Source organism: Pleurodeles waltl, chromosome 4_2 (assembly GCF_031143425.1).
Source record: "Pleurodeles waltl isolate 20211129_DDA chromosome 4_2, aPleWal1.hap1.20221129, whole genome shotgun sequence".
NCBI lineage: Eukaryota > Metazoa > Chordata > Amphibia > Caudata > Salamandridae > Pleurodeles > Pleurodeles waltl.
In genome coordinates, this window is record NC_090443.1 from 44,915,408 (window position 1) to 44,930,666 (window position 15,259).

Genomic DNA, 15,259 nt, shown 5'->3' on the forward strand with positions numbered 1-15,259 from the left:
AGAAGTCAGTTGGCCAGAAACCGCAATCTGGACTACCCCTCCCCTCCCCACACTCCTGAACCACACGCAGCCCATCCCAGGACATCATTCCGCCACGCCTTTCACCCAACCCGGCTTTGTGTCTGTACCAGCCTAAGATGATGCTGCTAACGTTTGTGATGAGGTTTATGCTCTTAACCTGGATATAGTCTTGTTTGTCAGTTTACATAAATAAGTATTTAAAAGAGCTACATGCTTCCAAAAGTAGCACCAGATCGCTAACACGCAGCTAATATTGCTATAGGAATAATACTAGGATGACCGGTACCGGCCCTTAGTTTTGAACACTGCGAAGGGGGAATTCTTTCAGAACTCAATTGTATTCATTGGGGCATTTTGGCAGCCAATTCCTTTTTAACACGCACTAGTGTTCCGGCTGGCCCTCCATAAATGAAGAACGCAGTGCGGACACCTGGTTGAACAAGTGCCATGGGGAGTGATGGTGAAACTATTGTTTAAATTGCAATCTTGTTTTGGTTTTTATCCATTTATTGCTGATGTACTATTAATATTGTTTGGGGCTTTGCACAGTTGAAAGGGGGAATTCTTTTGGAACTTGTAATTGTACTCATTGGGACTTTTTTGGCCACCATTTTCTCTTCAACGCACGAAAGATGCAGTGCGGTCGCACTGCTGGCGCACCATAGGCAAGCCCGCCTGCACCCGTCCGCGTCCGGATGGAGCCATGGATTATGCCTTTCCCAATCTAAATAAGGTATGCTATACTGCCAATCAACTGCAAGCTCTTCAGGTCTCCTCAGCTAACTCTTGTTCTCAATTTATTGATCCTAGTCATCCTTCCCCAATCTGTGAGTGTTGTGGCTTCCGTCTTTTAGTGGAGATGAATCAACCATCTGTTACAGCCTGGTGCATGTTTATGGTTAATGGTCACTCCTTGGCCGCTTACAAATTAGACATTTTTTTCCTAATAAGTTACTCTGTTCCAGATGTACTTTTTCTTACTGAGACATGGTTACATGATAGTTCTGCTCCTGATGTGGTTCAAGCACTTCCTCCTGGTTACCGTATTGCAAGGCTAGATCAGTCTGGGAAAGTAGGTGGTGGATAGTTATAATATACAGAGACAATTTAAAGGGTGCCTTTTCTCCCCTTGAGGTTGTGAATTGCAAAAGTCTTCTTTTTATGTTGACTCTCACTCCTACTTTCACTTTTTCCAGCATCGTGTTGTATAAGCAATTTCTGCAGGCCTAGCGGATATGGCTGCTGACTGGCTGTAAATAAAGCTAATTTTACAATACTCTGGAACTTTAATCTACGTTTTGAAGCGACTAAAAACACAGCCTCCAAGAATTTGCAATCTGATTTAGCGCCCTTGCAATTAAAGCAATTAGTAAAAGGGCCTACCCATGACCATACTCTAGACTTAGTTTTCAGTAATACGGACTTGCTCCAGGTGGAGGCTCCGATCCCCTTAACTTGGTCAGACCATTTTCTACTTCCACTTATTCTGACAGTTCCCTCCGCTCCGTTAATCTTGCCTCGGAGTACTAGGTGGTAACGTCGGTGGTCTAAGTTAAAAGTTGAGGACTGGTCAGCTGTCTTACAGACTACAAAAACAGATTTAACTGACACAGTCACTCTGTCCACTCATTGTTTTAATGAATGGGTCACAATATCATTGGACCAAGAGCTTCCTGTTATGAGATAGGAGACCACTCAACGGAAAAAGAAATCCTTTTGTTGAATTCCAACCTCCTCGCTTTGAAAAAATAATCCAAGTGTTTGAAAAGATGCTGGAGAAAGATGTATGATGAGGCAAGTAAATCGAAGTATAGGAGCGCTACTAGGCGCTACCATGCTGAAATAAAACCTTCTCAATCCACCTACTTTTCTATGAAAATTGAACACTCTGCTAACACTCCTAATGAGATCTTTCGGATTTGCAGGATATTACAGAGCCTAACTCTGTTGGTTATGCCCTTGAAGCCTCACCGGAGTTCAGCAGCAATTTGGTGGTATTTGTTCAGAGAAGCATTTTGGACATTTACTCTTCTTTCCTTTCTGATCCCTTCACTATGCATCTTTTAGAAACTATAGAGGTTCTTATGGCTTTTCCAACTCTTACGGTGAGCTCTCCCACAGACCTCTTAGCAACTGTAAAATCAGGTTCCCCCTTTGATCCTGCCCTCCTGCATATAATATGCCAGGGATTTGATAACATTGCCCCCACTCTGGTTGACTTACTGAATCTTTCCCTCTTTTGTGGGTAGGTCCCCCCACTATAGAAACATGTGGTAGTTAAACCACTTGTAAAAAAAAAAAACACCAGGACTTGATTCACTGGTGCCTCAGCAACTATAGGCCAATTTCTCTGTTATCTGGCCCGGCTAAGCTCTTGGAAAAACATGTAAAAAAACATCTTTCTGCCTTCCTTGAGTCTAATGAATCTAATGAAATTCACCACCCCACTCAAATGGGGTTCAGACCACAGCACAGCATGGAACCAGCTGTGCTGGCTGTGGTCGAAGAACTTAAATCTCTCTTGGACTAAGGAGGCTCGGCAGCCATTGTCTTATTAGACTTGAGTGTGGTCTTCGACACAGTAGATCATCCCACACTCATCCATAGAATCTCTGAAGTGGGTATCGCAGGACAAGTCCTGAAAAGTTTCTCTCCCTTTTTAAAGCGTAGAAATTTCCAGATGCTTCACCATTACTGGTATTCGGATAATCTCTCATTGACCTGTGGGGTGCCGCAGAGCGCTCATTGAGCCCTACTCTTTTCTATCTTTACATGCTCTCCTTGGCTGAAATTGTCTGTTCTTTTGGGCTGCCTCTGGTTTCATATGCAGATGACACCCAGCTCTAACCACCTTAGTCTGGCCCTCTGTCTTGAGGAAGTGGCCAGCTGGATGGCCAAATCTAAACTTAAGTTCAATGAGGACAAGACCTAAAGCACCTGAAATCCGCCATTTGTAGACAAAAAGATCAGGAGCAGAAACATTGTCTGTAATAGCCTGAAGTGAGTTGGTCACTCTAATGGTGCTTATAAAATTAGCAGTAGATTCAGCGCGACTTTACTGCAACACCTGTTCACTCGCTAAATAAAATGGATTTAAACTTCAAACCTACTATTGTATTTGTTTCAGAAGTGGGGGAGCTACACACTGAAAGTAAGTCACCAGTAGTACAGATATCTCTGTGCAGTTTGCACAGCATGTGCAGTCTTCCTCCCCATTATGCATAAACAAATACGAGAAAGCCTACATGACACAGATTGAATAGCATGTCAAATATCATACATATTCATTAATTGTGCTAATTAAGAACTGGCTTGAGGAATGAGGGATTAAACACCTTAAACTGCTTTGCAGGATTGCACAGTTGCCTGCCAGGGTCTGTCGCCATGCGCTGTGCCCCTCCACGCCCAGCCAGCCCTACACGTGCCTCAGTTGGGAAACAGGAATGCTGGCATAGTGGATGGCCTGAAGAGAAAAGTGTTAGAGAGCCATTCTTGGCATAACTACCACAAAGTTCACCGCCTGGTCGGACTTAAGCACTTCCTTCCTGCATATATAAAGGTGGGGAACTGGTACACCTGTTTCTGAGCTGCTATGGTTCATAATTCACCAGACCCTGCAGCCAAGGACTATGTAAATATTACTTAAGTTCTAGCCTGTACATATCTGCATCACAGCTTGGTGGCTCCTTGTGTTGTGCACATATGTGGTCTGATTCACGTGTGTGCCCTTGTATGAGTTCCTTAGAGCAGTGGTTCTTAACCTTTTGACTTCTGTGGACCCTCAATCAATACTGGAACCCAGTGACCCTCACTAATTCGTCATTGAAAACCTAGGGACCCCACTCAGTAATTACTGGAAGGCAGGAACCCTGGCCTAAGCGTTTCCAATTAACTGAACCACAAAACAATACACAAAATATACAGAAGCAAACATTTATCAAACAGATACACAAATTATACAGGTTTTATTTAATTAAAAAACAAATATAAAAAAATAACAAATAATTAACTTTTATAAGAAGGTTGAAGATCTTCTAAATTTAATAGAGGCCACTCTTCGACCATGCTGTATTGTGGTTGACACACTTGAACAGCTCCCACAAATCATTCTGAGGATACTAGCTTAATTGTTATCCTCCAATTTTAAATTCCTTCACATATACAGAACATGTTAAACATTTTCAATTAAACATTTTGTTTATTCATTTATATACAGTTTATTTATCTGTTAATATTTAATTTTCTGAGCAGTCATGCCCCATCTCCCCCTCCATAGGCTTCGTGGACCCCCATGGGTCTCCAGACTACATGTTAAGAACCAGTACCTTAGAGTACTCTATTTGTTCTTTATATTTTGCCAATGCCAGTTCATCTCTATTCTTTCTAGCTAACAATTCACAGTTCATGAGATGCCTGTGCAGCTGGCTATTCTTGACTTCTGCCAGCTGGTCACTCCCTGGTCCAACATTTGTTTTGGGTTAGGAGGTTCTGTAGCACATTCAGTGTTTGCTTCCAATTAGGCTATTGCTACCTTCATTCTGTTTTCTTCACTGCCTCGATCTAACGTCGATCAACAGGTCCTCTCTTAACCATGCCGTTTGATGTACTTGTTTAAAATGTTCCTCAATATTTCTAAGATCCACAGATCGCTTGCAAAACATTTTGTTAGCTTAAAGGGGGTTTAGAGACAGCTGAATGCTTACCACTGATTGGCTACATCGTCACTCTTATTTCCATGCTTTTGTTTGTGAGCGCGTGCTAGTTTCATTTCCTTCCGTGTGTCTGCGCCTCCCGTCTCCCCTGTCCTTATCTCCATCTTTGATACTGCTTCAAACATGCTACATCATAGGCAAGTAAGTTTATTTTCGGGGAGCATGTGTCACTTATATTTTTCTGACTTTTGTTGTTATAGCTGCATTGCAAAAATGATTATTCTTTGTGTCACCCTCGGTTCCCCCGTCGGTCCGTGTTGCCTGTACCCACTTTCCCCCTCCTAACCCTCCATCCATGTGCCTTTGCTGCTTCTCCCGTTCACGCTCTGTCCCTGTGGCTTTGACACCTCGCTCTGTTACCATGCCATATTGTACAATGACAGGCCATACTATACAATATATTGACAGGCCATACCATATTATAAAATGATAGGCCATCCAATACCATACAATAAGAGGATATTCCATACCACAGTATACAATGAACATACCATTCTATACAATGACAGGACAACCTATACCATACTATACAATGGCAGGACATACCATACCATGCCAATCAATGACAGGCCAGGCTATACCATATCGTACCATACCATGATAGGCCATACCATATCATACAATACTATACAATGACTGCCTATAGTATACCATAAAAATGACAGGCTGCACCATACTATACAAGTACAGGCCATACAATATCATACCATACTATACAATGACAGGCTATACCATAACATATAATGACAGGACATACCATACTATATAATTACAGGCCATGCCATATAATTACAGTCTATGCCATACCATTCCATTCTATACAGTGACAGGCCATACTATACCATTGAATGACAGGACATACCATGTCGTACTATACAATGCAGGCCATACTATACCATACAATGACAAGCCATACACTACTAAACAGGAACAAGCCCTACCATACTATACAATGAAAAGACACACCCTACCATACTATACAATTAGGGCCATACCATACTATACAATGACAGGCCATGCCATCTAATACCATACCATACCATGAAAGGCTAAACCATATCAAAACATACTATAGAATTACAGGCCATACCATACTCTCTCATACCATGACAGGCCACACACCACCATACTACACAATATTATGTCATAGTTGTATTGCAGACATGATATCCCTTCGTATTGCCCTCGCTCGCTCCGTACATCTGTTTTGCATTTACCAGCTCCCTCCGTACCACTCTCTGTCCATGTGCCTTTGCCTCCCCTCCCTCCCACCCTTAGGCCTTTGGCGTTTGAACCCTCACTCCGTTACCATTCCTTGTCAATGATAGGCATACTATACCATAGCATACTATACTATGACAGGCCGTATTATTATGTAGTATACCATCTCACGTCATAGAATGACAGGTCATAACATACCATACAGGACATACCACACTATACAATTACAGACCACACCATACTATACCATGCAGTGACAGGCTATACCATACTAAACAATAAAAATCAAGTATACTGTTCTGTGCTTTTTTGCAATCTGATTGGCGATAAAAAGATTTCCAGCAAAGAGCTTCTTCACGGGGCCCGTTGGACATTGCAGCACCGGGCCAACCAGGAGCATGGTCCAATGATAAAGCATACCATCCTTTGGTGAGTGAAGGCTTATACTCCACGAAGCAAGTGCTTCCAGAGACCTTTAGGATCGGGAGACTCAATAAGATCTAGGCTCCCCTACGGAATAGCATATGTGATTTCTATTGCTACAATTTGGAAGAGTGTATCCTGGACCAAAATTTCTCTTAGTCCTCTTCATTTACGGTATATCATACTATATGTTAGGCCTCGCATTTTTACAGTGGTCTTACCTCAGATACTTTGCATTTACCTTCGGTTTTGGTGCTGTATCTGTTTGTTGGCCTTAGGACTCTGAGCAGTTTACCACTGCTAACCAGTGATAAATTGTATATGCTTCTCCTCTACAACATGGTACCGATGGTGTATCTGCAATTGGCATGTTTAATTTACATGTAAGTCCCTTGTAGTGGTATATCATATACACAGGGCCCATAAACTGAATGCTACTAGTGGTCCTGCAGCACTGATTGTGTCACCCACTTAAGTAGCCCTGTAAACATGTCTCAGGCCTGTCACTGCAGAGTCTGTGTGTGCAGTCTGACTGCCACCCGACCTGGCATTCAAAACCTCTTGCCCAGCCTTAAACTCCTCTTTTTTGAATATAAGCCACCTCCAAAGTAGGCCCTAGGTAGCAATCTAAATAAAAGGTAGGACATATACTTTTAAGTTTTCATGTTCCGGTAATGAAAAACTTTCAACGTCATTTTTGATTACTGTGACACCTGCCCCTCTCACAGGCCAATATTGGGAATTCCTTAAAAATCCTCTTAAGCTGTAATTCCTGATCAGAGAGGAGTAGCTGAGTCATGTTTAGTATAACTGGAATGGTAATCACAAATCCTCTTTACTGGTAAAGTCGGTTTTATCATTACGATTTTAGAAATGCCACTTTTAGAAAGTGGGCATATCTCTGCACTCACCGTTCTGTGTGGCTGCAGCCTTCAATACTGTGTCCCAAGGCATGCTCATAGGAAGACCTATGCAATTGAGCATCCATGGTAAAGTCTTGGCTTGGTTATCCGCCTTCGTGAGGGGTCGTACCTTTCACGTTTTCCGATTAGGCGGAGTTTCTCCACATGTCATGATGTGATTTCTGCAGTTCCTCAGGGATCAGCTCTAAGCCATCTCTTTTCAATATCTATCTGCGCTGCCTGGCCGAGCTTGTAGAGCACTGTGGTCTTACTCTTTTTTCTTATGGCGATGATACGCAAATCATCTTCTCACTATCATCCACTCAGGACCACAGCTCTGTTTCTCTGAAATCCTGTCTGGTTCAGGTAGCCTCCTCGATGAATAACAACGTGCTCAAATTGAATAACAGCAAAACGGAGGTGCTGATCCCTGGGAAACACCTGAGCCTCATGGGGCCACAGCATTGGCCAGCAGTGCTGGGAGAGATCTCTACTCCTGCTTCCAAGGTCAAGAACTTAGGTTTCCTGACCGATAATAAGCTCTCAATTAAACCACAGGTGGTAAAGGTATCCTGAATCTGATTTTCCACTATGAAATGGATACAGAAATTCATCTGGATGCTCCCTACATCTGCCCAAACAACTATAATCCAAGCATATATCTAATCTTGTCTGGACTATGGTAATATCCTATACCCGGGGGCTGATAAAGCCTCCATGAGACGCCTGCAGGTGGTGCAGAATGTGGCTTTAAGGCGGATTTCTCGACTGCCAAAACATGCCTCAGTTACTTCTCTCTGCCGTGAACTGCACTGGCTAGAGGTGGAAAAATGAGTTCATTTCAAAGCTCTATGGTATGTCTTTAAAGCCAGGGCAAGTATTCCCCCCCTCCCACCACCATATTAAAGGTCTGACTAACTAAATCAACCTTCTTGCTGTCTGCATTCCAGCAACTTCTCCTTGTGCTCTATTCCTAAGACCAAACTCACTCGCATGGGAGGTTGTTCTTTTTCATTTATAGACCCTAAGCTTAGGAACTCTCTGCCAGAACAATTGAGATCCTGCATCTCGTTGCCAATGTTTCACAGACAACTTAAGACATGGCTGTTTTGAAACAGTAAAGCGAGACATACTTACTGGTTGCAAAAACGTGCCAGGAAACCCAGATTGGGCAGCCATATGCACTATATAAGCGCTTAACTATCTCCAATACACACCTGGCTTGGAATAGGTGATAACTAAACTTGTGCATTCCCTTCAGACACCCCCAACATGCGATACTCAGCTGCATCTGTATTCATCTGCATACTGATAGGTCTTTCTGGGGAGGAGGTTGGGAAGGGTTCCCACTTACATCTCAAAGGGTAGTGGCCAGAGCCCTCACAGAGGGGCTGATTACCTCCCATTGATAGTCTGGAGCCAAGGCTGACCTGCACACTTTACAAGAATTCTTTGTATACACCCCTCCACATCAAAGGCACTTTCTTGTACAAGTACTAGGTCCCTGACCCACTCCAGACAGTACAGCTCTGGAACCAACAAAACTCTGCTGGAGTTAAGACTGCTTTGTGCCAGGACTGCCACTCTGCCAGACTGGCTGTTCTCAGGGACTGCTGCTTTGCCCTGTTGTGCTGCCCTGCTGGCTGCAAACCTCTGCCCTGCACCCCAAGGACTATTCATCCATTCCAGAGTGTCTCCAAGGGCTTGCAGGCCTGTCCCCGGTTCCACTGAGGGTCTCCAGGACATCTAAGACCCCACCCCCAAACAGCTACATTGCAACTTGACTCATCGATGTGCATCAATCTACAAGCGGCCTCATCGCAGCCATCACCGCTGTGCATCAATCTACAGGCGGCCTCATTGAAGCCATTGCTGCTGTAAATCAACCTACAGGAGGCCTCATTGCAACCATCACTTCTGTGTATCAACCTATAACAGGCCTCACTGCAGCCACTGCTGCTGAGCAGAAACTGTGGGAGGGCTTCCCTTTCTACTTGTCGCTCAGCTCACATCTGAACTTCGATGTAGCCCCACTTCAGTGGCCGACAACCTCAATCGGACTCTGTTGCAGTTCCGGATCAGGTTGCTTCGTGCACTGACCAGGTAACCAAGATGTGCTGCCCGCGTTTGTTTTAACGTACTGGACACGATTTGTTCAGATAAAGAATCTCTATTTTACATAAACCTGTGTGGAGTCTTTTTGTGGTGTTGTCCCTGTATTTGCTATTGGTGTATTGCACAAGTATTTTACACATTGCATTCTAAGTTAAGCCTGCCTGCTCTGTGCTAAGCTACCAGAGGGTGAGCAGAGGCTAATTTATGTCACGTAATTGACTTGCCCTGACAAGGACTGTGGTCCCTACTCAGACAGGGTGCATACCTTTGCCAACTAAAGACCCGATTTCTAACACTATACGACAGGCCTTAGAATACCATACAATACAATGACAAAAATAACATGCCATACCATACGACAGGCCAATATGTCATTTGGGAGGAGGTGACATTTCCAGTTTAAAGAACCCACTCCCTGTTCTCACAAAATGCTAAGCCCCCCTATCCATGCACACAGGGCTGACAAACACGCATCTGTTTTAAACACATCTACCAACTCCAAGCCTCCCTTGTATAATAATCAAGCTAGCCTTGTGCAGTTCAGAACATTTGCTTATCAAACAATGCACCACTCGTTATCTGCAGCCAGCCCTCTGTGCTTTACCATACATGGGGTGAAGAGCTGCTCCACCCAAGAAGCAGTAAACCGAAGGACACAGGCGAACAGCCAGTAGCCCCCCCCCCTTGCCCCCAGGCTCTCACACTTAATAGAGCAAGAGCTAATACTGACACCATGGAAGGTATGACTGCATGCCTGCCTGCAGAAAAGTGTGAATGTACTCTAGTCATCTCAAGAAATAGGAAACTCCCCACCTTGTAAAGCAGCCACTCGCAAATAGGCGGATGCCCACTCCTTTGGTTTTACTGCCTCATTCGATTAATATTATATTATTTGCAATTGTTCTGATAATTCTAAAATAAGTACCTGTCTTCAAATACATACTACTATAGAGTTTGACAGCTGTATCAACCACAGAAGACTGAAAAGTGGAGTCAGTCACACCACTGACTTGGAGCTTGCACAAAGATCACAGCAGCAGGTACATCAAACTACATTTAGATGTGTGTAGCCTATCAGTCAGACACAAACCAAATGTTTTCATTCTAAATCATACAATCCAATGCCACATATGACAGGCACAGTTTGTGATGATTTTAATGCTTATATGTGGAATGTTTACACAGGATACTGCTTCTGTTGTAATCTGTGGGCCAAAAATGCTATTGCAGGATTACAAGAAAACTAAGGGCCTGATTTAGAGACTGGCAGACGGGTTATCTTGTCCGCCGTATTAGGATCTCATAGGCTACAATGGGGTCTTAATACATCAGATGGGATATCCGTCACGTTTGTGGCAGAGTAACCCTCTCCGCAAAACTCTAAATCAGGCCCTAAATCTCTTTGGAAGTAACTCGGTATGGGGACAAACAACCCCCACAAAGTCCAGGTTCAGTGACGCATAAGGGAATGAAAAGAAAAGTTAAATGACAACTCCCATGAGGTTTGTACACATTTATACTTCATAATCCTTCATTATATCACAAGCATTGACAAAGCTAATAGGTCTGTGATAGCTGCTGACCTTTTGGCTTACCAAAACTTATTTTGTGTATATTTTAATGAAGGCACGCATTTTATGAAAACAAGCAAGGTCTAAAAGCAAAATACATATAGATTTTTGTATGTAAAGCACATATTGTACCAGTAGTCCCTGGCAGGACTATGTATTGTGAAGATGTCCACATTGTGCAAGAGCAGCATGCTCTAACTCACAGTCTGGAAAGCCAATGATTGACCTGGGCTGACCTGAGTCACTTGCTGTGGTGGGCAGAAGCAAAGTGTGAATGACAGTGCAGCAGACCAATGGATGAAGAGGGTGGCTTGAAAGCCCCTGTAAGTGTTTATAGTATATGGGTATATATGTATTAAAAACAAAAGGCCCTACCTAATACTAGATCTACGAAAGACCCAGGGTGGGCAATTACTGACGAAATTATACAGAAGTAATGTGTGCATGCACTCAGCAACCACGAAGCTCAAGGACAGTAAAATGTATCAACAGGCAAAAAATACACTGCCTGAAAAAAAAAAAAAGCACTTCAATTGAAGGAGCAGGGAAAACCTTCCTTCTGTCAAAAGGAACATCTTAACATCTGTATTGTTCTATTAAAATTAACGGTGAAGGTTACTGCTTTTTATTTAACATTTTTATTATAAGCATAAGGATGCAGGATTTATTTTTGTCTTATTATTGTGGCATATGCTTGCAATACAAAATGTAAAGAAATTTAATCATCGTACCAGCTTGCCAAGGCCAGACCTGTTGGCTTTTCCAAAGCTTGCTGGGGGATGCTGCCAGTGGTAACAGAAGAGGATGAATAGATGACGGATGCATGGTTCTGTCAATTGGGTGATGTGTACTGCAGATGGGGTGGTGGATGTAGTCAGTAGCTGGGTGGTGGGAGTAAATAGCAGATGCAGACACTGTGTGATTGGTTGTAGATAAAAGATGAAGGGTGGAGTGGATGTTGCCAGTAGTCAGCAGAAAATATATACAGGTTGGAGGGGGATCAGTGGTTGGATGAAGTAGGAGATGGTGGGTACAGCAGGGGCAGCCCCTTGGCTATGGTGGAGGAGCGTTGCCCCTCCCGGCTGAAAGAAGGAAGCAGGGATGCAGAAAAATAAAATGTTAATAAAAGCAGGTGAACTCCAAAGGCGCATGTCAGTTTGGCAGGCCATCCAAAGCCGGACAAACTGACATGTGCACTTATAACTCTCCACCCGGCTGTTTTTCACAGCCAGGTGGAGACCAAGTACAGGCTCCCATTCCCTTCCTGGGTGGCATTTCAGCCTGCTCAGGCCATTCCCGGTGCTTCTTTCATGCTATGTAACTGCATGAAAGAATCATCTGAATTGGGTGGGGAGGGAAGGAAGGCAAAAGCACTGAGGCGGCGGGAGCAGCGGAGGGGGGGTGGTGCGGTGCACAGGTAAGTGTTCTTTTTATTATTATTATTTCCCCCCCCTCCACTCTGCGTGCTGCCCCACCAGCCCTTCCCGCCAGCAGCCGCCCCTAGGGTACAGACAGTGTATGACGGTTAGAAGACACAATGTGGTCTGCGGGTATTAACAATCAGAAACAAGCCCTGCACATCCTCCCAGGCTGGCAGCCCCAGCAGAGACCAGCCCTTAAAATGCATTCATTCTGGTAGCCATGGGATGACGCCTGGCAGACTGGCCCTGGCAGTCTGTGATGATTGCTACAGGATAATAACTGCTATCTTTGCTTACTGTCTGTGTGTATCGGTGGTGGATACAGGATGTCTGGTTCTCACTTGTCTGTTTCATTGCTTGAACAATGAGTAGTGAAGAGTATCAGCTATCAGCTCGATTCATTCACCCAGCCCACTCCCCCGAAGAGTTAAGTACAGTCTACTATGGAAAAAATCTGAATGTATTGGGCAGTAGGTGAAAGAGAATGGGTGTTGAGAATGGGTATTGACAATCGGGTTAAGAATGCTGGATAATGGTTGTGGGGCCATTGAGATGAAGATGATGTTAACAGATGCTGTCTATGGGTACCATGGAATGTTGATGGGTTCCGCATACGGCAAACTCACTCAGGCCAGGCTGACTGTGGTTTATAATTTCAGTAGGCGCTGGATACAGGATGACTCATGACATTAGTGATTAATGCAGGATGCCATCTTTGGATTTTGGGTGTTGTAAGTAAGTATTGATGGTGTCTGTAAGTGATGGCATTAGGTGTGCTGTGGTTAGTGACTGTCAGATAAAGGGTTCAGTCTGTAACATCCAGGATGCTGTGAGCGAGCAATGATGGTGTATGAAGGTAAGAGGAAGGGTCAGTTGTTTATGGAGACTAACAACAATATAGGGTGATATTGCCCTTTCTCTGATGTCGTAGAGTGCAGTGTTTCAGTGATGGGCGTTGTCAGTGACTGGTGCCCTTAAGACTCAGAGGTCTTCAAACTGGGGTTCGGGCCCCCCTTGGGGGGCCTCAAGTGATCCCAGGGGGGGCGCCAAACTCTGGCCAAAAGAAATATTATATAGATAACATGCCTTTGTTTTAAGCAAAAACATGTTATCGCAGTTTTAAAAAGGTAACAATACTTAACTGCAATGTTTAAATAGGTTTAGACCTATTTAAACATTGCCATCTTTCTAAAAATAAATGTGAAAAATTCTGAGGGGGGGGCCCAATGATTTTTATTTTTCAATTGGGGGGGCGCGGCATTAAAAAGTTTGAAGACCACTGCCTTAAGTGAAGAGTATGAGGTGTAGTTTGGTCAGTAGTTCTGTTTACAGGGTGCTGTAATCGATGCGCTTTTGGTGCTGTATTTTGATGTCAGTGATACATGCCTGCAGGGGATGCGGAGTAGTGTGGTCGGTGGGGGTTGGATGCAGGATGCTGTCAATGATGATGCAGTATTTAGTTTCTGTGTCGAAAGTGGGAATGGGCGAGGTCTGTCAGTGATGGGTTTCTCGACAGAGGGTGATGATGTGAAGTGGGCAGAATGGGCTGGAGGCGAGAGGATTTGATACAGGATAGAGTCAGCGGTGGTGTGATGTATGGGTGATGGGAGTTGTCACTGACTGACGCCTGTATCTAAAATGTGAAGTAAAGAGTTTGCGAGCTGTTTGTGCGGGATGCTAGTGTATGCGAGTTGTGAGAGGGGCAGGGTTGTGGTGTCTTTGGATGCTGGGTGCAGTCAGTGGGTTTTCTTGGCATCTGTTGGAGACACGTGTTCTATAGTGTACGGACCAGTGTTGTCGGGCTCGGACATCAGTAGCCAGGGAAGGGTTATGCGCACTCACCCAGGCTGGTAGCCCCCGCAGAAGACCCTGCGGGCTGACCGTGGCCCGCACTGTCTCTTCCTCCTCTTCGACAAGCCCCATGGCAGTCCGCAGGCTGCGTTCCTTGCCAGAGCGCCGGTGCTTCCAGCACACATAGCCCAGCAGGCCGCCCAGCACCACTAGCAGGCTGATGTTGTAGTAGCCAGCCATGTAGACGGGCGCCAGCAGTGCCACGGAGCGAGCGAACAGCAGCAACAGGCTGTAGACGTTATTTCCTGACGGGGTCCCTGGTTCGGCCCTGTGGGGGATCTCCTGCGGCTGCTCCCCGGGCATCTCCAGCCTCCACCGTCCGCCTAGGTCCCAGAGTATCCAGATCTGCGCCCCTGAGACCCAGGCGACAGACTGTGCGGCATTGGGGCGGGCTCAGAACACTAGCATCCCGGGGCTGATTGGCTAGAGGAGTCCCGAGCCACGCCCAGGAGGAGCACAGAAATAGCCCGTAAGGCTCGGGGCGTGGTTCTCATGCAGTGGGCGAGGCCGAAGGGAGACGAAATGGGAGCGAGTCAGGTTCGGGACCGTTAGTGCGCGCGACCTATGATAGTGGGGGTAGAAGTACCGCCCTCAGTTTAGGGTGACCAGACGTCCCGGATTACCCCGGACGGTTTCGGTTTTTAGGGGACTGTCCCGGTGTCCGACACTTCTCTTAGTTTTAAACAAATATCCCTGTTTTGGGGACAAAGATCAAATTACTACATAAATGTACCTGTTTTTGGGACAAAGGTCAGATTATCTAGGGAAGCACAAATTAAAGGAATGCTCTCCTTTAACATATGCCTACAAAGTATGCAATAATTAAGTAATTTATCTGTTACTGCCTGGCAACACAACCTGTCTGGGGTGCAGAGAGTGGTGGGTGGGGGGCGGGTTGGGCTTGCAGGGTGGGAGGTCAAGCCATATTTAATTTTATATGTATAGTCTTGTAAATGTGTGTGTGTGTATATATATATATATATATATATATATATATATTTATATATATATATATACACATA

At 44.7% G+C, this 15,259-nt stretch overlaps 1 protein-coding gene across 2 annotated transcripts in view; it reads right to left on the bottom strand.

The window, feature by feature from the left end:
* ESYT1 (extended synaptotagmin 1) overlaps window positions 1-14,645 on the bottom strand; it is a 420,895-nt gene extending 406,250 nt beyond the window's left edge. For both annotated transcript variants that reach the window (XM_069230578.1, XM_069230580.1), the window contains exon 1: window positions 14,229-14,645. In XM_069230578.1, the coding sequence (XP_069086679.1) occupies window positions 14,229-14,540 (312 nt within the window). In that variant the 5' untranslated portion in view covers window positions 14,541-14,645. The remainder of the gene's footprint in view (window positions 1-14,228) is intronic.
* Window positions 14,646-15,259: the final 614 nt, after the last annotated feature.